The sequence below is a fragment of the Orussus abietinus genome, unplaced genomic scaffold (genome assembly GCF_000612105.2).
Source record: "Orussus abietinus isolate OABI.00-Male unplaced genomic scaffold, Oabi_2.0 scaffold75, whole genome shotgun sequence".
Taxonomy (NCBI): Eukaryota; Metazoa; Arthropoda; class Insecta; order Hymenoptera; family Orussidae; genus Orussus; species Orussus abietinus.
The window spans coordinates 79,456-106,996 of record NW_019394267.1 but is presented as its reverse complement, the minus strand read 5'-3'; the positions used below and the strand labels follow the sequence as shown (position 1 = coordinate 106,996).

Here is a 27,541-nt window from a genome sequence, read left to right as displayed (position 1 = left end):
TAATATCCGATCCATTAAGAGCGCGACAGGTCTTCGGGTCTCCTTGAGACTCGGGGGCGATTTATTGCCGGTTATCATTTTGACTGAATACTTCGTTTCAGGCTAAGTTGCGATCGACCCGACCGATAGATTTCTCCACGAGGAGTAATCCGTTCAAGAAAACACATTTCAGAGCATCGGCCCGTTTCCCTGGATTATCGACGCCACCCCGACCTGCCGCAACCTCTGTAATTACTCTCCACCCCGTGGACAACTCGCAATCGACACGCTACGAGACGACGAAGATCCGCTCTTCTTCCTAGTAGACGATCCCCTACGAGCAGGGTCCTCGAAAACTGGTCAATCGCAAATGGCGATACACCTAAGTCGTTACGCAATTCATGGCGAATGCGCGCGTCTTTTAATTAGCATAAGAGACGTCGGAAGGCACGATTTCCGGGCGTAAATCCTCGGAGACGATCCCGAAGAGAAACCGGTCCGGAGGAGTCGCGAGGAGGAAGAAGAGACAGAATATAATGTACCATTTTGCCCGAAACCGCCGTTGAAGGGCCCGAGGTAGATCTAGAGCCTTGACTCGTCGATGTCGATTCTCGGGGACACGTGTGCTTCTTTCCTGGATTTGATTTAAGTTCTTCGAGCGGCTTCGAGGAGTCCCCGAAGTCCCTTCGATTCGGGCTCGGGACTACTCGCGGCGTCCCTAGGGACGGAATGACGGAACGCAGGGGACGAAACGGGAGATGCTCGTTAGTCTCGTTCTGGGTGGCTCGTTACCGCCTGTAGGAGTGTGTCAAGTGTCACATAAGTTAGCCCTTCCTCCCGCAACCCGTTCGCGCCGACTCGTGCACCGGAGTCGTGATACCAGGGGTTTCGATCCAGTCTTAAGGTGAAGTGAAACACGCCGAGGAACTCGATCGACGTCGATAAAGATGATTTTTCTAAATGCCTACGTTGCTGACGTTCGTTTCTATATTGACAGCTGGGTAGAATTATATTGGGTATTGTACCAAATGGCATACTCCACCTGTCGTTTCCGTACAATAATTATACAGAAATCGAAGTAAGACTCCAGAAATCCTCTGGATTCATACTTTCTGGGGCCCTAATTGACTACAGAGGGACCCCCTGCGCCATCTGTGATTTCCAGGTCGATTAAATTTTCACTCCGAGACCTCGTAATCCCATCGTTTTGGCATAGAAGCGCATACAACACTTTTTCTGCCTTTATCCCGTTCAAATGCGAGTTTATCGATTGCCAGAGTGTTCTAAATTGTCGTAAAATTGTCCTGACCCTTCCGTTTCTCATATCAGAGCCTTCGATAATTGTATATTGATTGAAATATGAGAGCACGACGCCATTTTGATTTAGGTCTGGGCTGAGTTAAAAATTCTTTTTCCAAATATCCAAAATTTGAACGTGTCAGGACAATTTTTAGATGGTCATGTGTCAAAGTTTCGGGCAGTTTGGTCTAATACCCTTAAAAAAAAGTGTTGTATCCGAATCGACTTCACCTTAAGGGATGCGAAAATGGCATCCGAAAGCTCAATCGATGCAACTTTTCTCCGGACTGGGTGTACCGAATCCTTTGTAACCGTAGAACGTGAATATGAAGGCTATAAGGAAGGTCTTGCCTCTCGAGAGATTTCATTTTTTATAAAAAAAAATTGTTTAAATGTCCATAGACAGGTGCGCGTAGACTAGGGAGGAGGGTTGGCTGGCATTTATCATTACCGTTTGCGTTATCGCCGTTAACGGACCTCTCTTTTAAACGTCATTAGCCTCGGACAATGCACGTATAGTGTGTGCGCTTAGTTGACACAAAACGATGTATAAATAGTTCGCTCGGATTGCTCACGTGAACGTACCGTCACGTTTACGATACCGTTGATGAATTATTCCATCTGGATCGTTCACACGTGAGCAGGACACGCGCTGGTAGGAATACCAATCTCTTCTTTATGTAAGAATCCTTCGCCCGAACTAAAACGCATATATGTAGGATCACCTTGTACACCATATGGGTACTGTTACAAATATCCTTGCACTCTCGGTATCCAATGATCTATTAAAGGAAAACGCTTTTGATACGATGATTAACACTAGGTTTACGGGCGTTTTTTATATATCTATTTCTACGAGCACCCGTCAAATTGACGGGTAAACGAAAATACGGATTCTCTTTAAAAAATCGATTCATTCAAATGAAGTCTGAATTAGAGAACACTAGGCTTTACGTTTAAATAAATGATTAATAAGTAAAAAGTCCTTTTTTAAAAATTATCATTTCGTATAGATAGGTATACTGTATACAGATTTTAATAATTAGAAGGCTTAGGAAAAAATAATTCTGTGTACAAATTCTTTCGATGAAATGATTAATTGACGATACAAAAATGGTTAAAATTAATGCTATGGTTTTTTCGGTATTTCTTTTCGACGAAGGCTTGGGAAAAAATAATTTTGTGTACAAATTCTTTCGATGAAATGATTAATTGACGATAAAAAAATGGTTAAAATTAATGCTATGGTTGTTTCGGTATTTCTTTTGAATGTTGAAGTTTGAATTCCGTCAAATTGACGGGTCCTGTAAACCTAGTATTAACGTCGGTGTCATTGCGTGGCGTCTCGGTGGAGATTCATTGAGCCTGATTGTTAAATAAAGAGTGCAGTGTTTGCACTTCTTTTTGTTAAGGAAGGCCTCCTTAATCGGCGGTAATGACTCTTAATACCCGACATTACGCTGAAATAAATCCGCCGGGCTAAATCAGCTCCTTATAATCGACAGATAAACCCCCTTTACATCGACATAGTGCGTCGCAAAAAAGTCTGAATGACTGTCTGGTATCATTATCCGCTTATCCGATTCTTCGAACTAAACTTTTGACGACCTTCGATGTCGCGTCCGGAAGTCAACTTCATGATTTTTCAACCGCACAAAGGCACACTTGCATCACCTTTTCCAACGATTCGCACCTAAGTATTCCGAGAAAATGTGACATTTCATGACGATTTAAGTAAGCACGCTACGTAGACGTAAAATGGCTGCGACCTGCGATAAAGGATTCGCGAATGGTTATAAATTTTTCTTTATTTTTAATAACGAGGCTGGGAGTGCCGAATTCCGTTTTGCGACTCGAGGGGACTTCCAAGCAAAGCGTGAATAGATTCAGAAGGAAGTTGTTCAGAAGACGTTACGACTGTGAATAATTTATTCCTCGAGGATCCGTTCAGATCTACGCAGGAATCGTTAAAGACGATAGTGGAAGCCTCGCATTATTAACTATACATTTATTATACTTCCTCCATAAGCGGGAAACGATTTTTCACTTCTTGCGTCGAATCGTTGGAATAAATTTCCTCGCATACGTGTTCCGGAAGAGGGAAAAAAAAAAATAACAAGAAAAGAAGAAGAAGAAAAAAAGAATAATAAGAATTCTCTCGCACGCGTTAAACCATTGAGGAGGAGCTGTTGACTGCCTCGGGATTACATAACGTTCTGAATCCTTATCCTTATTTTTCAATCCTCAATGACTCAGGTCGAGAGGTGCAAGGCGCATTTTTTCTTTTTCCCCAATTGTCTAGAATAAGAAAATTTGTCCTCTCAAAGCGACCTTGCAAGTCGCAGGGGAAATTTACAAGAGTTATTAAGAGTGCGGATCGCATTGCTTGCTCGTCCTTGCGCCGATAATCAGTTCGTTCCATAAAGCCCAGAAATAGATCATCAATGCGAATCGGTGTTATTTTAGCTTATGACAGAATATGAGCCGCTCGGGGAGCACTTCCTCGCCAGGAATTAAAACTGCTGATAAAACTCATCGATAAAAACCAGCGGGGGATATGTAGGAATGATTCTCGTAATCGAGGTAACGATGCATCGAAGGTACTCTTGCACTTCAGGTACACGCAAGGATTTCCCTCGATTGCGTTGGACTGCGTAATAAATTATAAATTTGCGTAATAAATTATAAATTTGCGTGATAGATTATAAGTTTGCAGATTAAATTATAAATTTGCGCAATAAACTATAAATTTGCGGATTAACCCTTTGCGGTCGTATGCCTACTCTCAGCCACCAAAATTCTCTTGATCTTGGGAAAATGCGACCGCAAAGGGTTAAATTATAAGTTTGCGTGATAGATTATAAGTTTGCGGATTAAATTATAAATTTGCGGAATAACTTGCGCATTAATTTCGATTTCAGGTGGGTCTCCAAGTGGAAGGGTCACAATTACGAGAGAATGCCCGCTCGAGATCTGATGAAAACATCCGAGCAGAAGGAACCGATCGTCCGATCGATCCTTTTAACCTTTAAATTGTGAGATGTTGATTCCCCAAGATGTCTCGAGGGAGAAAGGCGAAGAAGAAGACGAAACTGCGCGAACAGCCGACGATGGCTTCCCTCCGGGTGAAGGAGGAAATCGGCAGCCTGCCGATCCGCCACGGACTTCCAGGTGAAAAGGAACATCCACCTTGTTTCCTAACAACCGATTTAACCTAAGTAATTTCCACGTAAGCCCGGGAAAATATGAGAACTTTTCGCCTATACCATACCTTGGGTAAGACTTAGGTACTTCACAGGTGGCAGCAAATCGGCGGTGATTAGACCATGGCTTTGCGGTGGAGAATCTGCAGGACAGTCTGCAAAATCCCCATCGAATAGCTGCGGATGTGACGTCTCCGTATACCGGCAGCCCCGGACGGCAAAGAAGCAGCGGCACCTTGGTACCGGATTGACGAACTTCTTCAAGGGCGATGAGCTGCAGAGGCTGCGGAAAGTCCTTCAGAAATCCGACCTGGTGGGCCCAAGTAGCGTCCCTAGGAAAAATCCCTAGAAGGGAAAGCATAGATAAGAAATAGACAATAAGCAGAGGCAGGTTTATCGATTTAAAAAATGAAAAGGTATTGTTCTCTTAGAGATAAATGTAATATCATGGGTGTCAGGACCTTCCTTATACCCTCGACATTCACGGTGTGAAGTTTGAAGCGATTCGGTGCACCCGGTTTAGAGAAAAGTGTGATAAGAGATAGACAATAAGCAGAGGCAGGTTAAACGATTTAAAAATGAAAAGGTATTGTTCCCTTAGAGATAAATGTAATATCATGGGTGTCAGGACCTTTCTTATACCCTCGACATTCACGTCGTGAAGATTGAAGCGATTCGGTGCACCCGGTTTAGAGAAAAGTGTGATAAATAATTTCATGCATTGATATATAGAATGGTCCTATCACTGTAAGTTCCCTTACGTCTAATGCAACGTGTTTCCTCGGATTTACTGATTTTACGACGTGTTGAGTATCGTAGGTGGAACGTTGTAGAGCCTCGTTAAATATGGAGTCTAATTAAAGCGCGTCTCCTCCACAGTCGAACACGCCTCTGCTCCTGGGTGCCATAATCCTCGGCAAGTTGGACGTCGTAAAGAAGCTCCTGAAGGACGGATACCCCATTAATTCCTGCACAGAGGACAAGAAGACGCCGTTAATGTGGGCGGTGAGCAACAAGAACCTGGAGATGATTAATCTCCTGGTGGAGCACGGCGCCGACCTAACGCTGGTCGACAAAAATCGCGACAATATCGCGCTGATCGCCATCCAGTCGCCCTCCTGGAGCGAGACGGACTTCCTGGACTTCTGGAACAGCATCCATCGCAAGATCGACCCTGGCCACACCAACATCCGAGGCAACACGATCCTGCATTACGCCGTCAAACGTCAGTGGGACGTCCTGGTGGAGCTCCTACGAAAGGAAGCCGGAGGAGGCAGCTTGGAGGACGCTGAAGACGCGCTTTCTCATCTCGCCATAGGACCTGAGACGGTGGAAGATGCTGCAGAGGACCCAGCAAAGCCGTCCAGCAGTAAAAACCATGCCTCCTTCGGCTCCATAGCCGGCACCCTGGAAAAAAATGCGGAGGTAGTACCTCGAAGAAGGGTCTTCAAAGAAGACAAGGACCAATCCGAGACTCACATCGAGGTAATACCCTGAAAACCTCATCACTTCGTGTACTGAGTTATGGTGGAGGATTATTGTTCTTGAAGATGCGTTACGTCTTCCAGATGACGTCGGACGACGTGGAGGAGACGATTCTGTACCTGTCGACCCTCTTCGAGGAGATAGTCCGCTGCTACCGTCGAGACTGGCAGAGAGATCGGGAGCTGGGGTACCCTGGGTACAGAGACGGCCAGGGAGATCCTGCAGGATCCTCCGAAGAAGAGAGGAAGATCCGGCAGGAAGAGATAGCGAGGCTGAACGCGATCCTCCCCAAGCTGGAGAACTCCTACATGAAGAAGTTGAGGGACGGCTGGTCTTCTTTGACAGAGAAGATGCGACAGACCGGCAGTCGAGACCCGAGGATCTTCCGGGGCATCGCGGCCTCTCTTCGGGTACAACTGGTGACACACCACAATTCTTCGGGGGAGGATCCTGACGGGAACTTAGAGAGGCTTTCCGAGCAGAGGAAAAACCCGGGTACCATCGGGGACGGCGCCATGGACTGTAAAGGTACACTCGAAGAGCTTCCAGGGTCCCGGCTGGAGTCAAGGACGCCGGCAAGGAGTCACCTGATGCACAGGGAGAATTCCATCTCCGAGGGAAGCCATTCCAGCGAACGAAGAGCGAAAGTCCTGGAGATCTCCCAGAAAGATCGCTGTCCCTTAAGGTCTCCAAGTGACCCTGAACGTCATGCAGGAGGACACTGGGTAACCCTGAAACAATCGGATATTCTTGAAGAGCTCATCCTGGGTGTATTTTTTAAACATAATTTATATGATTTACCAGGGGATCTTCGAAAGGGAGAGGGTACCAGCAGAAGATGCGTCCGGAGGTTCTGGAGGAGTGGTCTGCACGGCAGAGATGGAGGAAGCCCTTCGGACGAGGATCACGATGAACTCTTCGTGTCCTCTCCCCGAGTTGGTGAGGCCCGATCGATCCGGGGCATCCTGGTCCTCTAGGGAGCAACAGGTGGTCGAGGGTCCGCCTCAAAAGTCGTCCCTCGCTCCCGTTAACGAGAGTAATTACGTTAATCGCTTCAACAACCCCAACGAGCCTGCACCGACGAGCTACGTCAGCAGATGGGACGCTCTGGTGAAGAGTCTCAGGTCTCAGGGCGAGAAAAGCAAGCCGAGAGAGAGCACCCTGACCCTCTGCAGTCCGGAGCAGAGGAAGTTCTTCGTCATCTCCCCCGGAGGGAATTTCGGCTCCGTGGAATTAGGATTACAGGCCGATGGAAGGCCTTTGGCCATCCGGAGGATGCTCAAGGAGCTGGGGGTGCCGGTCTTCTCTCTTCTGCAACCTCTTCTAGGGCTCCGGCACGAAAACCTGCTGCCCTTCATCGCTTGCACAAACGTCGGCTCCGAAGTGGTCCTGGCTACTCCACTCTGCGAGTACAACCTAGGCGAGTACTTGATGTACCTGAAGATGAGCAAGAGGCTGGAGGAGAGAGCTCGGTCGCTGGTCCTGCAGTTCCTTTCAGGCGAGTACCCCCCCGTCTTCTCCAGGTACTCGGCGACTCCACTTCTATGTAAACTTTTGCTGGGAATTTAAAAATCCTCTCTTCACAGGGCTGCGATTTTTGCACACGGGTGGCGAGGAGGCCGTCGTCCATGGGAACATCAAACCCTCGAACTTGATGATCGATGCCTCGGGAACCTTGAAACTCGCCGAATTCGGGCTCTGGAAGGCGCTCTATCGCAATGGGAGACCTCCAAGCTCCTCCATGATCTGGTTCGCTCGCGAGAGCTACAGGGCATATAAGGAAGACCAAGTATTAATCTGCACCCGCGCGACCGACGTCCAGGTCGCTGGGATGGTCGTACATTTCATACTCACCGGGGGATTGCACCCTTACGGCACCCAATCCGAAGACATTCTGGAGAACATCGTCCGTGGGTGCCCTAGGGTCCAGAATCAGGGCTGCGAAGTCGTTGATCTCGTCTCCTGGATGCTGCTGTACGATCCTCTGGAGAGGCCCTCCATCGAGCAGGTCTTAACGTAAGGAGCTTCATTAGAGAGATCACGTTAACATAATCCGTGTCATGCCCTGTATCATATTCTATTATCTCACCGTCTCAAACAGGCACGTCTTCTTCTGGGAGTCTGACAAGAAGTGGTCCTTCCTCCTGGCATGCGCGGGTGTGACGGTAAACGGGGCACGTTTACCCCTTTCTCTGGACACCTTCCACAAGGATCTAGAGACAAAACCTCTTTTCGGCCAGGTCAAAGGCAACTGGGTGAGCTCTATCTCGCTATCTCCCACCCGGAACGTCCAAATCAAGTGCACCTAGGATACCCTTTTTCTTTTTTTAAATAATTCCCAAGATTTCTCTGGGTCTGCCCCGGGATTTATATCCTATGATCATGATTTAGATATTCATAGGTCGAGTTGTGATAAGCGCACCATTATCACAACTCGACCCATGAATATGTAAATCATGTTCATAGGATATAAATCCCGGGGCAGACCCAGAGAAATCTTGAAAATTATTTAAAAAAAGAAAAAGGGTATCCTAGGTGCACTTGATGGGCCTTGGATTCTTCGGGGGCACTTAATCTCTTCCCGTAATTCCTCTCCCTCCGTTTTATATATTTCCCTTCTTTCAGCTTTCGGCTCTTCGAGCTCAGTTCCCTTATATGAGGATTGACGGCGACTTCGAGGACTCTCCTACGGGGCTGCTCAACTTCCTGAGGAATCAGATGGAAGTCCAGCCTTCGGTTTCTCATCGGATGCAGCAGTTTCTTCTCAGGGCTTTCCCGGCTTTGACGTTGTCTCTATACCGACTCTTGACAACTACTCGATGGCTCTTTCATCCTGTATTTTTACCCTACACTAAGGACCAATGAAACGAAACAAAAGAAATTAGTATTCACTGCGAAGAGATGCTGAAACACGCTTTTAAGGGGTTACACCACTTTGACCCACCCAAAAATGACGGTTTTTCAAGAATTTTTTTTCTAAGAATTAAAACGTTTTTATCCAAATTAAAGTATAGTAAGGTATTATACTACTATTAAACGACAAAATATTTTTTTTGTATGTTTTTTATTTACAAAAATGGCGGCTTGAAAGCCGATTTACCGGAGCGCTGCGAAAATCGATGATCGTGCGGTGGGCACGATAACTCAGTCCAGGTTTAAGCTAGATCAATGAACGAAAAAGAATTAGTTTCTGTAGCCCAAAAGCTAGCGAAATACGCAGTCGTTTTCAAAAATATGCATTTTTCACAAAATGGCATCGATTAGAAAGGAAAGATACGTATTTTGCCCTAAATTTCGTTAATTAATGTTGCATAAAAAACGCGAATATCAATACATTGAAAAAACCACACGTATTTCGCTAGAGTGCCCACCGATTTTTAAAATGCAGTTTAAAAAAGAAACGCGTTTAAAGTATAAACGCGTAAAATTTTTTGGGATTTTTGGAAAATTTCAAAGTGGTGTAACTCCATAAGGTGATATGAAAAAGTAATTCTGTATACATAAAATGTGAAAATATGTATAAAACTTTTCTCCAAACTGGGTGCACCAAATCAACTTTTCGCTAAACAAACTCTTAACGTGCAACGACAAGAAAACAAGAACACGGATTCACTCGTCGCTTTTGGAAAAAGTTTTATTAATCAGTATTTCCTCGAGTCAGGAATGACAGTGTTCAACGTTTTGTGTATACTGTGTAAAACGCCCATGACTTTTTGATTTTGGTTTATGCTTACACCTAGGAGATTAATAATACGATATAATTTCATTAAGTATTCCGAGTACTGCACTCGCGTTTGCTTTCCATGCAAGTGTAAAGGAGTCGGTCGCAGCAGAAATGCGAGTCCACTTAACGAAATTCAATTTACGCTACGCTATCACTATATATACCACGTTGAATTAATTCGATATAATAATGACATGAAACCTTGGTAACAAATATATGCAACATAATCTTGCAAATACATAATTACATGACATAACGTATCATAGAGGAGAATTTGTTATAATAAAAACCCTTTGGTCATCGGTCCGGTAGGACGCGTCCGTCTCTTCGTTAATATAGACAATTAGACATTAACAAAAAATATATATATATATGTATAAATTTTCAACCAGCAGCAGTAACAATAATAATTTCTCTTAGGGTGGGACTCGCTAATTTCTGCTTTGACGGGTTTAAATATCTCGCGAAATGCTTGCGAACATTTATAGAATCACCGTCGTCGTATAAAAAACAGCTTGAACATTGCTAACATTTTCAATAATTAATATTCTCACGGTTCCGTCGATTGCGACTCGTCAGCGAATTATAGCTCGACGAGGGGCATACTTAGTACAAGTATATGGAAAAATTCTACAATGTGTTCACGTATGCAAATTAAGTGCAATTCCATTCCGTCCATGTCGGACGACAGTAGCAAGTAAACGTTACTTCGATAGATCTTAGAAACCTATCATGAGTTAAGCTCTTCGAGGATACGATTTAAACCTTTAAAGTAACTAATATTTGTAAAGGCCGTTAGAAATACTCCGAAGGCAACGCCGACATTAACCGTTTAATTAAGACTGTTCGTATTTAGAAGTATACTTCTGCGATTAACATGGATTCCTATTTATGAGGAATGAGTTCATAGCTTAAGGTGAAGTGAAACCCCCTTCAAATCAGTCGATTCGAATACAACACTTTTTTTTTAAGGGTATTGGACCAAACTGTCCGAAATGTTGACACGTCACTCCTGATCATCTAAGAATTGTCCTGACACATTCAAAATTTGGATTTTTAAAAAAAATTTTTTAACTCAGTCCAGACTAGAATCAAAATGGCGTCGTACTCTCATATTTCGATCAATATACAATTATCGAAGGCTCTGATATGAGAATCGAAAGGGTCAGGACAATTTTACGACAATTTAGAACACTCTGGTAATCGATAAACTCGCATTTGAACGGGATAAAGGCAAAAAAAAGTGTTGTATGCGCTTCTATGCCAAAACGATGGTAATACGAGGTCTCGGAGTGAAAATTTAATTCACCTGGAAATCACAGATGGCGCAGGGGGCCCCTCTGCAATCAACCAGGGCCCCAGAAAGCACGAATCCGGAGGATTTCTGGAGTTTTACTTCGATTTGTTTACAATTATTGTACGAAAACGACAGGTGGAGTATGCCATTTGGTACAATACCGAATATAATTCTACCCAGCTGTCAATATAAAAACGAACGTCGGCAACGTAGGCATTTAGAAAAATCTTCATCGACGTCGATCAAGTTCCTCGACGTGTTTAACTTCACCTTAAGGCTAGGAATTTTAAAAAACGCCACTTGTACTCGAGGTAAACAAAAACTCGACAATTAAACGGCTAATCGGTGGAATTAACATTATAAATTAAAGCTACTCGCGTATTGCTTTGGTATTACAGAAGACTGGAGAGAAAAAAAAAGAAGAAGAAGAAGAAGAAACCGACGTCTTCTAGGGACCGCATCCCCGCAGAATATAATAAAAGGTCAAGCGAATAGTTTGTCCAATGGCGAGGCAGTATGTCGAGACTATCAGTTAATTAATATTACTCTAAGTATAAAATATAAAGCATAATCGGCATTAATTATGTCGAGTCTCTCGGTCTTAATCTTTGCGAGGGTCGTCCACGATTAAAACACGCGCCGGGAAAGGACGGTAGAAACAGCCGTGCAAAAGTAATTGCGAAGGTATTACATGATAATTACAGAGAGACGAGTAACTTATCGATAAGGCTACACCGCGAATGGGAAATCTCGTGGTTAGAGACTTACAATCTCGCTCGATTGGCCCTCTTTACAGACATGAACGCGTTTGAGTTATTCCGCCATCTTGGAAAAGTCGTCAACCGATCGACGCAAGCGTAAAACTTTTAAAGGGAAGGTATAATCAAGATCGGCGAGAATATTCGTCCGCAAATGTGTTCATGCCTGTATTCCAAGTTATCCTCTACTAATAGATATCTCATTCAGCCCTTGTTTAGTCTTTGGATAACGATAAAGAGGGAGTAGCAAGTCCAGGCTCGTCCACCGGCTCGACGAGTTACGCACAGGTACACATATATACAAATATTGGTAAATATCTCCATGAAGTAATAAAATAAGCACAGCAGCAGTCTATTACATATTACTACCATACATTCACCGTGTACAAACGATAACAGTAATTAATGGTAATAATAATTGCTCTCTCAGACGAACTGTCGCTCTATAAGGAGATTGGATTTTAGAGACAGCCATTAGGCATCGGAACGACACTAGCGCCACACCAAAATGCGGACGTAATATTAAGCGCTCCTCCATTCTCGAATCGCCATTAATTCCGAACTGTGCGATTGTCCGAGTAACAAGAAATCGGTGCCTCTTAATTAACACCTTAGTGCTTCTCCTTTCCCCCCTTTTCCTTTTTATATCAAATTTACAAATGAAACGGTAAATTACATGTGCGGCGTTACACTTAGAAGTGGCGCGAAATGAGACTTGGGTTTTCGACATGACCCGTAGACAGGATTTCGCGTAATTTGAGTGTCTCCCATGTTAGAACGTTTAGAAAATCGTTTGTTGACCGTTTTGCCTGTTTACATTAGTGGATGGTACTAATGAAGAGTCTCATTAAAAACCAGTACCGTTCCGTAGAATGTCGTAGGGGGTAAGTGCGTCTTATGAGTAAAACTAGTACCGATGTTTCTTTGCATTGACTCGCAGAAAGTTCCGGAGAGGCGTCATCGATTTAAACGAGTTCCCCGCGAGTCGGCGATCCCCGGAGAAGCTGAGTATCCGACCAGAAAGACGTAATTTCAAAAGGTATCCAGTACTCGTAGGAGACCGTTATTAAAGCTTGACGATCATAATCAAAAGGGCGCTATGATGGCCGCAGCCTCTCCTCGACTGGTCGGTAAAGAAGTACATTCGTGCCATTCGTTCATGACTGGATTGTAACACTCCACCGTGGAAATGGTAATCTGAGTACGGTAAAAGTTTATTTCCCGAGACTGATCGCCTCCTATCACGTAGAGTCGGCCATCGGCAGCAGCAACTGCAGGATATGACCTGGCGACGCTCATCGGTGCCACCGTGCTCCACTTGTTCTGGGAAATGACAATAAACACCTCGTCAGACCTATAGAAATTAATATCTTAACATCAAAACTTGGAGAACGTTACCTTGTCGAAGGAATATCTCTCTACCGACGCTAAAACGTCTAAATTCTTGTCGGCACCTCCGACAACGTAGATATATCCGTCTAGAATGGTTATTCCCATCTGTGAACGAGGGGTCAGCATCGGAGCAAGATAATTCCACTCCCTCGTTACAGGATTGTAACTCATGAGATCTTGCCGATGTCTGCTCTGGTTCGTGCAGCCACCCACTATGTATATCAATCCTGATCGAATCGAATGGAATGATTTAATCATCGGTGAGGAGTAATCATTGGACGCATAACCTCTATATTTAGTTGTTTTACCCTCGTGAGCTACGACGCCCATGCTGAAACGTGGCTCGATGAGCTCTCCATCCAGTCTCCACGTATTTGTAGTTGGATCGTAGACTTCGATAGACCCCCCAATGTCTTCTCCGATCCAACCACCGAAGGCATACAGGCTATTATCCAAGGCACAAAGTCCAAATTCACATCTAGGTTCCACCATGCAAGCAATCGACGTCCACACGTTCTCTCGGGGATCGTAACATTCCCCATTGGCAATGATGCAAGATTCCAGTTCCCCACCGACTGCGTACACCTTGCCATTTAGAAGTGCTACGCCTGGTAGTATGCGGCCAATTCCTATTGGTGCCACTTCGCTCCATTTCCTACAAGAGCAAAGGAGAGTAATATATTTAATCGTATATTAAACGTATGTATGTTTATGTTAAACAATGAGGATTCTTCTAATAGCAATTATGATATCGTACCCAGTGAATGTATCGTATTTCTGAATTGTCTCGTAAGTGCTTTCCGCAGCCCTAGCCCAGTTGTCAGCGGACGGCTCCCTCTTCGATCCACCGATTACTAATATATTTGTTTTAGCACAAAGTCTCGGTTGTACGTGCAAAGGTACTAGGCATCCTTTGTTGGAAACCAAGTCCTTTTGGATGGATCGCAAGGCAACATTAAGGCTGGCATCCTTTGATTCAAGAATAATTCGTTCTAGTCGAGCCAAAGAACACAGACGCAGCCTTATGTGACTTAATATTTCGAACACATAGCATCTTCTTGCTGGAATGTCATGAATGATCCAGTTGTATGCAGCTTCGAAGGCCTGCCGAAGCATAAATTGTTTGATACGATTCCAAATAGTTACGTTAATCTAAGTACGGATACACTCATACAGAACCTACCTGGAACTCGGTGTCAACGTGAATATACTCGCTACTAAGAAAGCCAACGAGATGCTCTTTTGGCAGATCCAAAAACTCTTCTTCCTGTGACACTTGAGGAAAATTGACTTCGATAAAACGTTGGGCAGTCTTCATCAGATCCATCCTGTTATGGGCTTCCGCAAATCTGCAAAAGATAGGAACGTAAGAACATCAATAGAACAATCCAATTAGCGTGTGAAATTAAAAACACTTTGATCACCTATAAATTCCAAGGGCATTTGAGTAGTGAAGCTGTTGTTGCAGGTATTCAATACATCCAGAAACTACTTCATCTATTTCCAACATGTCAGCAGCAGCGAATAACTCTTGAACATTGTCTTGAGTAATATTAACATTACCGGCATAAATAAAATCAACCAGAAGCGACAGAATCTTGGCCGATATCGAGTGTATCTCCACCAATTCCTGTTGCCCTTCGACAAGTCCACCGGTGAACATGGCATTGAAGTACGCACTGCCAGCAGCCAGCACAGAGCGATGAGCTCGGATTACAACTCCATCGGCAACCAGTCCCACATCACTGAATTGATTCTTTAATCTCTGGATATTTAAATTCTTTAAAACCTTCGGTGCATACTGTCCCGCCGCATAGACAGTAGTAGAGGTGTCGGAAGTTTGTCTGATCGGTTGTGCAGCAAATCCCATGTTCTTAGAATTGTGACCACCTTTTAGTGGAGGCACCGCACCATCGGCCATGAAACCATCAAGTTGTCCTTTATCTACAACACCTATATAAGCGTTTAAACATTGAAATGATTAAAAATAGAGTTACATTAAATGCACACGAGATAACGTTCATCCATATTTAATGGAACGATGGACGTCACTGCCAAAGAATTCAGAGGTCTCCGTAGAAGACCACGTCCTACGTTAGTGTTCGATGCTCACTGAATTGACTGCCAAATCAAGAGCGGTGGTAAAAAGGAGATTGCATGATTATTCCAACATCTCACATTACGGAGACGTGGGTTGAATAACCAATACCATGAGTAAGACATAGAGCGCACGTAACCCACTACGTATAACTATAAGAGCAAGAGAGACAAAGAGATGAATACAGCGGCGCCGTCAGTTGTCTAACACACTAATTATTGAGCATCAAACGATTCTTCGCATTCCTCCGAATTCTTTGCCATCAATTGCAATGAATCCTTACGTTGGTTTCATGACGCACACTCCTAAAAAATTCACATTTAATATGGACAACAGAGTCAGCTGTCAAACGAGCTCTCAACAATCAGGGAACTTACGACATATGCTGGAGAGCACCTTGTAGACGCTATGAAACGACTTGGTGTTATTTTTTCCTTTTAAACGCATGATTGCCACCGCATTTCCGCTCACGTCTCGACCACCGCGACGATTCCTCGTCTTCTCGACGGATTCCCTGGAATCCAATTAGTAATTTAGCCACACAGCCGTATACAATTGGAAAACCTACGTCGTTGAATTTAGACGTCGATAGAGAGGCTTCAATCAATTAAGAATACGAATTCCTAAAATAGTTCCTACAAACAAGCGCTGTCTTCGGAAACCTAGAGACCCCAATCGATAAACAGACCTAAAAGTTCCTGTCTCGTTGAACAGATGGCGCTAGTATCATCGACAAATTTCTTTCACCTTGCTCGCTAAAATCGGAATAGAAAAGAACTCGTAAACTTAAAGCCTCGGTAGAAATATTAGAGAGCATTATTGTTGAAAGGAAATAGTCGTTGCTAAGAGTGAATGAGATTCACTTGACCTAGGTGACACATTACTTTAATCATAATGGATATTAATTCCTGCACACTGTACTGTGCAACTTACAAATGGTAGTCTTACAAGGTCGACTCGTGCCATCCATTCGCTAGTATAAAACCCTAGTAATCCGTACTAGACGAAATTCTACATCACACGCAGGCTTTCAAAACTAACTCTATACAGGAGGAAGGCAAGCCGCGCCACGTAGGCCACCTTAAGAATCACGCGTCCCCAGTTGTTATATCCATTTTAAAGTCTGCGACGAGACGCGAGGTAAGCCTAACGTAGGCCGAAGTCTTGATCGATTCTTGAATAGTCTCCCGACTATTCAAAAAGTACCAAAATGCGGGCTTTAGTATCTACTCCGAGTGGCTCTATTGCTAAGCGAGCGTTGATCGAACTTCAGAGTACAGGGGTGGACTTTCGAAGGGGAATCCCAGGATTACATCTATCAGAGAAAGCGCATTTTGGTACTGGATTGAACCGCGATTAAAATGGTACCGAGGTAGATTAAAATCGCAGGTCTTCATCGTCTAGGGAGACGAGGCTGCCGAAAACCCGGCGAGCGGTGCGATCGTCCTTCCTGCCGGGGGGAAGTCCCCTGCTCCTTCGGGAATCTCTGGGGTCCGTGGCATTATCTCCACCGTCTTCGGGTTCAGACGATGTGAACGGCGAGGAGGCTCGAGAAACGGCAGGAAAAGGAACAGTGGGTGCAACGGAATCTCCTGTATCTGGCGCCGAGGGGGAATCCATGGCCAAGGGTCCACTCAGCATCGAATCCGGCGTCCCGTTTAAGGAGTGTCCTGGTGGAAGTACCGGCCCGCCCAGGATCTCGTTCACTTTATCCCAGTTCTTCCCCTCTGGGAGGGTGGCCGTGCGTCGTGGAGCGGTCTTCTTGCTCCTAGATTGTGCAACCAATGGAGACATAGTTTTAGAAACGCCCACGAGAGCCTAGATCCGAACTGCCGGACCCGGGTCAGAGGCTACCAGGACTTCTGGTCTTAGGACTACGTTCTTACTGATTCCCGTGAGCAGGAGATGGCACCAGGTCCGGACTGTCCGGGGGTCCGTTCCCGTTGTCCCAGGAATGATTTCGACGGTGGTGGCTCTTATCTCTGTAGGCCTCGACGATATTACTGGAACTCCCGACGATTCGTCGCTTGTCCAGCTCCTTGAGCACCTTCTCCGGCATCCCACCGCTCATCCTGGACGTTCGTCCGTTGCTTGGGTTCTGAGAGGGAATCGGAACACTTGGCTTCAACGTATCTGGCGAAAGAGCCTAGAATTTCTTAAGCCTGGGTACCTTTGACGTGGAGAACGCCGGTCGAGATGCGTCTACCTCGGGGTTGGTCCACACGTTGGTGGCTCCAGGTCCGTCCTCGTTCCTTGTGCCGTTCAACAGCTCTGCAGAGTACGTTGGCCTCGCCGGAATAATCGGCGATCGGCAGCAAACTCTGCGACAAAACCGTGACGGAAGGTGCGGGTTGCGGATTGCGCAATGACGACTTGTTAGACCCAACGCGAAAGTCGGGTCTCAGCGCTCGCTAGATTGACCTGGATGAGAGCATCTTCCAGGAGACTTACGAGTTGACGTCTTCCAGCTTTTTGAGCAGCCTCTCGTTCTCCTTGCAGACGACTTCCTGGTCTCTCATGACCTGTTCCCGGGTGGAGTAGAGCTCTGCATTTTCCCGCCTAAGAGCCTCGTTCTCGGTAACGTAAGCCCGGATCAGCTGGCTCAATTCTGGGCCTCCCAGCTCTGCCAATTTGTCCAGGTCCACTTGCGGTGGTGTAACCGGTACTCGCCTTTCTCCTACGAGCACGCGTCATGCATGGATTTTCACGGCACTGAGTTTTTTCTTTTTCTTATCCGAATTAGAATAAAAACCCAGATACTAATAACCCAACGGACCCGAGGCTCGATTGAACTGAAACCGCGGACTTTCGCGTCGGGAGCCATTTCTAGGAAGTGGGACCGACGACTAGCCGTCCTCCAGGTCGCTTTTTCGCATGTCTCTCGGTAAATGTATGCAAAATGAGCTCGGTGAACAGAAAATTCACCTTTCGATTCGCTTCGCAGCAGGTATGGGTCGCCGCCGAGGTGAAACGCCGTCCTCAGGTGGTCGTTTTCCGTTTGAAGAGCTCCCACCTCTCTCTTCAGGCTCAGGATCAGAGCCTCTCTTGGGTCCTGTGGGATAAGAAAATTACGTGAAGTTCAATTAATACCTCTTGAACGCTTATTCATGTTTATGTATACTTATTTAACGAGCGTTCTTCGAGCTTCCAGCCGATAAATGGCTACTTAGTCACTCACCATTACGACGATCGGCTTGGTTCGTATTTTCTTAGCTCGGGCCGCGTACCTCAAGGTGTTCAATGTCTCAGAGGCGTTCGAACGTGCAGGTGAAACGCACGCGATCTGAAAGTCCAGGCATGTACACCACGTAACGAGATTGCGACAAACGATTAGCGCTCTTTTTTACGGGGGTTGCTCACCATAAGAGTGACTCCATTTCCCGCCAGGCTGTCCGCCAACAGTTTAGTCAGCTGGCTGTCCCGGTAGGGGATGTGTCCACTTTTACGTTTGCCATCGCTTAATGACGAGATACAGTACCCTGAAATTAAATGCCCTTAACGTTTAATGTGCTTCCACAGTCGTTTGGCAGCGGCCCCGAACGTAATCCAATAAACGACCGAGTGAAATTCTAAAAAAAAAAATCTAACATGGCGAAACGATTGCTTACCTAACACCATGAGACTCTTATTTATGTTGTTGGCCTCTTCAAGGGTCTTCCCCTCACTCTGAGTCTTCTTGGTCATCTCGCTGCCCGCAAGATCGACGAAATTGATTTTTCCTTGTTTCGTGATAAACACACCGTTTTCCATCTGGAACAAAACATGCGGAAATGGAGAATCACGTTGAGAATAAAAAGAGGTCTTAGACTGGGAGGAATATGCATTGAAAGAAAGTCCATTTTAACAAATTACAAATGTGCCCAAAGGAATGTCCGAGTAGAGGAAATTATTCTAAGACGGTAATAATTGGTTTAAATCGATGTCAGATTTTTCTTCTCAACGAAATAATTGGTCTTTGTAATTGCATAGGATTTAGGGTGATGTGAAACACGTCGAGGAACTCGATTGACGTTGATAAAATCGAAGTAAAACTCCAGAAATCCTCTGGATTCATGCTTTCTGAGGCCCTAATTGATTGCAGAGGGACCCCCTGCGCCATCTGTGATTTCCAGGTGAATTAAATTTTCACTCCGACACCTCGTGTTACCATCGTTTTGGCATAGAAGCGCATAAAACACTTTTTTTGCCTTTATCCCGTTCAAATGCGAGTTTATCGATTACCAGAGTGTTCTAAATTGTCGTAAAAGTGTCCTGACCCTTTCGATTCTCATATCAGAGCCTTCGATAATTGTATATTGATCGAAATATGAGAGCTTGAAAAAAATCCAAATTTTGAACGTCATGTGTCAAAGTTTCGGACAGTTGGGTCCAATACCCTTAAAAAAAAGTGTTGTATTCGAATCGACTGATTTGAAGGTTTCACTTTGCCTTAGGCTACGATATATATATTTGTATAGGTCAACTGATCTTTCTTTCTTCACAGTGCGGGGAAAGGAAGATCAGAGGATGGAAGAGGAAACGGGGAAAAATGAATAAACGGATGAGGTGGCACCAAAGGCGAGGCGAAGGAACGCTCTTTCCTGGATGTGAGGTCGAATCGAGCGAATCGATGACAAACGAGATGACTCACCTGCTGTTCCGAGGTGATGTGAACGGTGAGTATAGTGTGACTTCTGCTGGAGTAATCGTTCATGTTGTGCACGCCCACGGATCTGTTTCTCATTCCTGAAAGCAGCCCAATATTTACGTCGAGCCCCTTTTCGAGGATTTCCGGGTAGGCAGGAAAGGTGACGAATGAAAATAAACTCCCTTTCTCCTCTTCCAGACAATGGATCTAGAAAGGAAAGGCAGGGTACCTTCTTCGAGAACCGCAAGGAGGTCGTCGAGTTCCTCGCACTCTACCGTGAAGAGGTTCTCCACGAAGAATCCGCGGATTTTCTTGCTCCACCTGACGGGCAAGGGCTTCCTGGAGGCCCCTGGATTCAGGAGGTCTATGACCTGGAATAAAACCCCCCGTAACCTTGATAAAACTCCCTCGAAACCGACTTTTCCGACTCGCTCACCTTCTCGTTGTAGATCTCCAAAAAGGACGCCTTCAGCACGAAATTACAATCCCGCCGTTCTTGAAGAATCTTGAAGAGATGAACGAACGACCGGAACACCAGACCGTGGTCCTCGGAGTAGGGATTCATCCTCTCGAACTGAAAAGAAAAGGGGGGTCAGTCATGAATTTTGCTAAATATTCAAAATGCCATTTCGCTGCTCCAAGTGGCGGAGTTACAAAGAAGTCACGCAAGAATCACAAGGAATTAATCGAATCGCTTGAGGTCTCGGAGAAATCACGCGGGAATTATAAAGAATTAATCGAATTGCTCAAAGTTTTGGAGAAATCACGCGGAATTACAAAGAATTAATCGAAACGCTTGATAAAGGGGCACATGGATCATTTGGTAGGAAGCCATGCGGCGACGTTCCCATTTGTGAGTTCCATTAATGATCGATGCGTCGATTCGCGGTCAATTCGACTCGACTAAAAAAATAGAGGGGCTAAACGGGTCAGTCATGAATTTTATGAAATATTAAAAATGCCATTTCGCTGCTCCAAGTGGCGGAGTTACAAAGAAGTCACGCAAGAGTCACAAGGAATTAATCCAATCGCTCTAGGTCCTGGAAAAATCACGCGGGAATTATAAAGAATTGATCGAATCGCTCTAGGTCTCGGAGAAATCACGCGGGAATTATAAAGAATTGATCGAATCGCTCTAGGTCTCGGAGAAATCACGCGGAATTACAAAGAATTAATCGAAACGCTCGATAAAGGGGCACATGGATCATTTGGTAGGAATCCTTGCGTGGACGTTCCCATTTGTGAGTTCCAGTAATGATGGATGCGTCGATTCGCGGTCAATTCGACTCGACTAAAAAAATAGAGGGGCTAAACGGGTCAGTCATGAATTTTATGAAATATTAAAAATGCCATTTCACCGCTCCAAGTGGCAGAGTTACAAAGAAGTCACGCAAGAATCACAAGGAATTAATCGAATCGCTCTAGGTCTCGGAGAAATCACGCGGGAATTACAAAGAGTGAATGAAATCGCTCAAAGTTTTGGAGAAATCACGCGGAATTACAAAGAATTAATCGAAACGCTCGATAAAGGGGCACATGGATCATTTGGTAGGAAGCCTTGCGTGGACGTTCCCATTTGTGAGTTCCATTAATGGTCGATGCGTCGATTCGCGGTCAATTCGACTCGACTAAAAAAAATAGGGGGGATAAACGGATCAGTCATGAACTTTGTAAAATATTCAAAATGCCATTTCACCGCTCCAAGTGACGAAATTATAAAGAAGGCACGCAAGAATCACAAGGAATTAATCGAATCGCTCGATAAAGGGGCACATGGATCATTTGGTAGGAAACCGTGCGTGGACGTTCCCATTTGTGAGTTCCATTAATGATCGATACGTCGATTCGCGGTCAATTCGACTCGATTAAAAAAATAGAGGGGCTAAACGGATCAGTCATGAATTTTATGAAATATTAAAAATGCCATTTCACCGCTCCAAGTGACGAAATTACAAAGAAGTCACGCAAGAATCACAAGGAATTAATCGAATCGCTCTAGGTCTCGGAGAAATCACGCGGAATAATCGAAACGCTCGATAAAGGGGCACATGGATCATTTGGTAGGAAGCCGTGCGTGGACGTTCCCATTTGTGAGTTCCATTAATGGTCGATGCGTCGATTCGCGGTCAACTCGACTCGACCCATTCGAGGTGTAATTAGGGACGCGAAAGCTCTTAATGGAGAGCATGGAGATCGTCTTCAGCGGCCTGTCCGTTGGCGGAAATAGCTATATATCGACCCAACTGCGCGGTAAACGGCCATTAATAGGAGCCGGGTAAAAATCGAAGCTCGAGCTTCGGCCTAGCCAAGGTCGATCTCGATATCTTTTTTTATCGACTTTTTTTTTGCGGTCCCTCTTCACTGCATAAAAAAAATTCTCTCTAATATGTTCTGAAAAATTATTTCTTCTAGCTATTTATGAAGTTTCTGAATATTTTTTTTTTCCTGCGGGCCCTATCTACCGCACAAAAACAGGTCTGATTGTAGAAGAGCCCTCAAGAGTTGGTCTTACCCCTCGTATATGAAATTTTTCATGCGAATCTATTCCTATGCGAAAAAAATCCATATGTACCCATGATTATGAAAGTGGTCTAAGTCATATATTTTTTGTTTCGAAATTATATTGAATTAATTTCGTTTGAAATAATATGGCGCGAAATAACTGATAAACACATTTTTTTTTTAATTTTGACTTAGACCACTTTCATAATTTTGGGCACATATGAACTCGAGAATCGGGCCCCTGGGCTGGGGCAGTGTTTCCGTCCTTGGGAATTTAGCGGGGGTGTCTGGTCAGCAGATTTTCCCCATGTAAAAAAATATAAAGATAAGAAAAGAAATAAGAAAATCGGGGATCGACGTACCAGGCCGGGGGGTCCAGTTAAGGTGTGGGTTTTTCCGCTTCCGGTCTGGCCGTAGCAGAAGACGGTGCAGCCGAAGCCCTCGGTCGCCATTTCGATGAGCTTCTTTATGCCCGAATACTGGAGAACGTCCTCCTGCGTGGCTGCTGGCTCGAAGACGACGTTGTAAGAAAAGACCTTCGCTCTTTTGTCGGTCCCACCGCTGGCCGGAACCTCGCACTGGCCAAGACAACGCTCAAGATCATTCCTTCACCCTTACCTCGTACTTTTACACTCCTAGCATGCATTTTGCCCAGCAAGGCCGATACTCACGTATATCTGCCCTTCCCCAGGGAACTGGACGGCCATGTCGTCGCCGGCCTTCGCCTCTTTGTCGCTCAGAGGTCTCACTCTGAAAAAAAGAAAAAAGAAAATCCGTCTACAGAAGCCCTCTTTTAAGGTGATCCTGAAAGCGACGTCAAATCGGTCTCGTTTTGCAATGTAAATATAAAGGCCAAACGAGAGGACTTCACCAGACTCACCCATGAAATTTCATTTTTTATACAAGATTTTTGAAACGTCTGTAAGTAGATTAGAAAAAAAAATTGATATTTCAGAGTTGTCAAAACCATTTTTATTGCTTCCACATTCACGTTGCAAAGCTTGAAACTATTCGGTAAAGAGTTTCATGAAAGAGACTTCTTTGACACCGCTTTCGCATCACCTTAAGGGGATGTGAAAGCGGCATCCGAAAGGTCAATTGTTCATAAAACTCTTCTACAAAGTGGGTGACTCAAATCGTTTAATACCTTAAAACGTGAATATGGAGACCCTAAGGTACGTCCTGAAACTCGGGGAATTTCAATTTTTCTAAACTATTTTTAAAATACCTATAAAGAAATTTGAAAAGAATTGAAAATTCATGAGTTTCAGGACCTTCCTTATAGTCTCCCTATTCACGTAGTAAAGTTTCAAACTATTCGGTTAATCGAATTGAGAGAAAAGTTTTATAAAAGAAACCTTTTCGACGCCACTTTCGCATCACCTTAAAGAGATTACACCTTCTCTCTTTCTTTTCAGGATTATAAGACAACGTGCGGAGTACCTGACGACGACATTAATGCTGTCTTCGGGAAGAATATGGCGCGATGCTATCACCTTTTTGTCTCCATCCCCTAATCGCTCGATGCTACCTGTCCTGGGGATGAAAATGAATCAATCAGTCCTAAGAGGAGAGCATCTTCGAGAGGATCGTTCCGGGTCCTCTGAAGAGCGACAGGTGTCAAGGATGACGCATTAGGGGGTTCCCTCCTCGTCTCCTCCGCCGAAGGTCCCTTTTTTCCCTTTCGACTTTCCAACCGGTTAAGAAATTACGGGGGGAAAATTCCGCGCTTGCGGGAAATCGCCGCATCGAGGTCACCCGTCAATCGGTGCCGACTAATCGCTTCTCGGCCGTTTAATAATTGACGAGCCGGCGCAGCCCATCAGCCGAGACCAAACCCCGTTTTGCGGTTCCCTAGAGTAATCGTCGCAACAATCGGCACTCGTTTATTTCGCCTTCGCTAATGGCTTCGGCTGGGGGATACTCGAAGAACCTCCCTCGGTTACGTAGAACGAGGAGAGGGTGGGAAAAGATACGAGTCGCGCGTGCAAGGGTGGTTATCGGAATATCGAGCGCCCCGTGACATCGCGAGGAGACGAGAGACAACGGGAGACGACCTAACAAGGTCTAGCTCGATCGATATCGCCGTCGAATAGAGTATCGAGGGTGTAGATCGACGCGTCCAGGTACAAGCTGGTCCACCCTGACAAAAAAAAAAGAAATACTCCGGAAATAGGCGCCACTCCCTGCAAGGGACACGACACCCAACTCATCCACCCAGGCGGATAAAATACAATCATAGAAAAAATACAATTTGCAACGTTATTGCTATTCTATAGTGTCCTACCACTCGCAGGTACTGGCGCCTATTTTATATAATTATGCCGGTAATTTGTACAATTTTTCTTTTCTTAGCGCAAAGCGGATCGTTGGACGCTTGGAGACGGCAAATGGCAAAAAAAAAAGAAATACTCCGGAAATAGGCGCCACTCCCTGCAAGGGACACGACACCCAACTTTTCTACCCAGGCGGATAAAATGCAATCATAGAAAAAATACAATTTGCAACGTTATTGCTATTCTATAGTGTCCTACCACTCGCAGGTACTGGCGCCTATTTTATATAATTATACCGGTAATTTGTACAATTTTTCTTTTCTTAGCGCAAAGAGGATCGTTGGACGCTTGGAGACGCTTCCACGTAGGGGGGTGCCCACTTTGATCGCTACCGAGGGTAGATTCGATTCGATTTCGAATCGACCCGATTGGAAGGTCCCCAGCACCTGTCGCTCCGGAGTCGACCGTCTTCAGGGTGGAGCTCGAAATCGTCGATGGACACTCACTCGCTTCCTCCGGACCTCGCCAGGGAGCCGGGGATCTTGCTCTTGGACACGACGACGGGTTTCTCGGGGCTGTTCCCGCGCGACTTGCGACCGGGCTTGGGCGCCTCTTTGCGGGGGGTCTCGCCCCGCGGGGGCGTCGTGCTCCTCGGCAGGACCATCCCTCGACCTGCGGCGATCTACGCGTCGGTTGACCCGCGGTGCACATTAGGTGGCATTCTCGACGTGACCCTCGACGTGGGTCGTCGCGTGGTCGGTGATCGGCAGGGCGAGCGGGGCCGCGACGTGTCGGGCTGCGGACGAGCGGCCGACTGGCCGAGTGGCCGATGGCTCGGGGGTGGCTACTCGATTCGATCGCCGGGATGGCCCCGAGCCTGCCGCCCATTGGCCGGCCAGGTGAACTTGGCATTCCGCTTCCTCGCGTGCCGCTTTGCGGCGACCGATTAACCCCCGACTTGCTGGCTGGACTTGTGGTAACATCGGTCAGGACCATTGATAAAGACTTCTGGACAAATCGTGCATATCTGATAACGAGGAAACTGCATCGACACCCTCGTAAGGGACGCTTTCTTTCTGGTCGACCACGAGCTCGCTTCCTATTGGCCGTCCAGGTGAACTTGGCATTCGACGCTACGCTTCCTCGCGTATTGCTTTGCGGCGACCGATTGATTAACCCTGGCTTGCTAGTATGTCCGGATCATTGATAAAGGAGATAAGGTCTTTTAGACAAATCGTGCATATCTGATGATAAGATGACTGCATTGAGACCCTTCGTGAGGGATGCTTTCTTTTTGGTAGCTTCCTATTGGCCGTCCAGATAAACTTGGCATTCGACGCAACGCTTTCTCGCGTGTTGTTTTGCGGCGACCGATTAACCCTGGCTTGCTAGTATGCCTGGATCATTGATAAAGGAGATAAGGACTTTTAGACAAATCGTGCATATCTGATGATAAGATGACTGCATTGACACCCTTGTAAGGGACGCTTTCTTTCTGGTAGCTTCCTATTGGCCGTCCAGGTGAACTTGGCATTCGACGCTACGCTTTCTCGCGTGTTGCTTTGCGGCGACCGATTAACCCTGGCTTGCTAGTATGCCTGGATCATTGATAAAGGAGATAAGGACTTTTAGACAAATCGTGCATATCTAATGATAAGATGACTGCATTAAGACCCTTTGTAAGGGACGCTTTCTTTCTGGTCGCTTCCTATTGGCCGTCCATGTGAATTTGGAAGTCAACGTGACGCTTTGCGGCGACCTGGCAGCCGGATTTTTGGCACCGTCAGTCTGTACCATTGCTAAGGAGGTATGGATTTTTCGACAAATCAGGAATATCGTCCGCTGGGGAGGAGGCCACTAAATTGAAAGACTGACAAAAGGGGTGCTTTATACCCATTGTTTGGCCAAGTAAACTTGGCATTCGACGCGGCGCCTCGCGTGACGATTCTCCGTGACCGATTAACCCACCTCGGCCTTCCGATCGGATTTGTGGCACCACCGACGCAGGATTATGGACTTATGGATAAATCATGGACATCGCATACTGACTAGAAAGCACTCACACTGAGAGCTGAACATCAAGGGGAGCTTTTCGCCCATTGGTCGGCCAAGTGAACTCGTGTCTTCCTCGGTAATAAGTTCTTCGTTCGCTCCCTTTCAGACGTCGAGTTTTCCTCCTGAAATAGACTACTTTTAATAGATTTCCATTTTTTTCCTCGTTGTGACGCTCTGGCATACCTTCCCTATCATCTGCCCCACCTTCTTCGCCTTGCACCTGATAAAGAAACCGAAATTAAATTCCGAAAACTTTCGCTGTTACTCGTATGCAAAATATCAAGAAACTTACAAGCATTTTTAGGTATACATCCCATTATAAGTTTTTACGAGAAAGAGTCGTCCTTTCCGTACTCCTTCCCGTCTACAATGTTCTGGATCTCGTCCACGTCTATTTTTATTATATCACAGAGAGGCTTTAATATTACGTTTCTACGACTTCGGGTTAACGCCTTCGGCAATTTTTTTTTATATCACAGAGAGGCTATTTTTATTATATCACAGAGAGGCTATTTTTATTATATCACAGAGAGGCTTTAATATTACGTTTCTACGACTTCGGGTTAACGTCTTCGGCAATTTTTTTTTATATCATAGAGAGGCTTTAACCCTTTGCGGACGAATGTCGGCAAATAGCCGCCCAAAAGCTTTTATAATGGAAAAGTCTCGTCCGCAAAGGGTTAATATTACGTTTCTACGACTTGGAGTTAACGCCTTCTGTAATTTTTTTTTTATATCACAGAGAGGCTATTTTTATTATATCACAGAGAGGCTTTAATATTACGTTTCTACGACTTCGAGTTAACGCCTTCTGCAAATCGCCCACCTCGAGAAGTATCTAACGAG

At 45.4% G+C, this 27,541-nt stretch overlaps 3 protein-coding genes across 3 annotated transcripts; 1 reads left to right on the top strand and 2 right to left on the bottom strand.

Moving 5' to 3' along the window:
- The first annotated feature begins 4,081 nt into the window (after positions 1-4,081).
- Positions 4,082-8,894, top strand: LOC105696721. Its single transcript, XM_012419419.1, has 8 exons — positions 4,082-4,449; positions 4,577-4,794; positions 5,361-5,966; positions 6,050-6,691; positions 6,771-7,464; positions 7,553-7,982; positions 8,068-8,221; positions 8,592-8,894. Exons 1-8 carry the CDS (start codon positions 4,335-4,337, stop codon positions 8,829-8,831), a joined length of 3,099 nt encoding a protein of 1,032 aa, XP_012274842.1. The 5' UTR covers positions 4,082-4,334; the 3' UTR covers positions 8,832-8,894.
- Positions 8,895-11,888: 2,994 nt separating this feature from the next.
- On the bottom strand, positions 11,889-15,790 carry LOC105696811 (actin-binding protein IPP). Its single transcript, XM_012419547.2, has 7 exons — positions 15,613-15,790; positions 14,562-15,090; positions 14,321-14,486; positions 13,895-14,241; positions 13,446-13,792; positions 13,144-13,364; positions 11,889-13,068 (listed from the first exon to the last, which is right to left on the bottom strand). Exons 1-7 carry the CDS (start codon positions 15,680-15,682, stop codon positions 12,832-12,834), a joined length of 1,917 nt encoding a protein of 638 aa, XP_012274970.1. The 5' UTR covers positions 15,683-15,790; the 3' UTR covers positions 11,889-12,831.
- Positions 15,791-16,104: 314 nt separating this feature from the next.
- On the bottom strand, positions 16,105-26,993 carry LOC105696720 (kinesin-like protein KIF12). Its single transcript, XM_023434815.1, has 16 exons — positions 26,988-26,993; positions 26,704-26,915; positions 23,808-23,900; positions 23,036-23,114; positions 22,727-22,936; positions 20,299-20,436; positions 20,092-20,233; positions 19,866-19,960; positions 18,844-18,985; positions 18,596-18,714; positions 18,414-18,518; positions 18,161-18,287; positions 17,687-17,912; positions 17,406-17,556; positions 17,122-17,333; positions 16,105-17,003 (listed from the first exon to the last, which is right to left on the bottom strand). The coding sequence occupies exons 1-16, from the start codon at positions 26,991-26,993 to the stop codon at positions 16,613-16,615; spliced, it is 2,448 nt and encodes an 815-aa protein (XP_023290583.1). The 3' UTR covers positions 16,105-16,612.
- Positions 26,994-27,541: the final 548 nt, after the last annotated feature.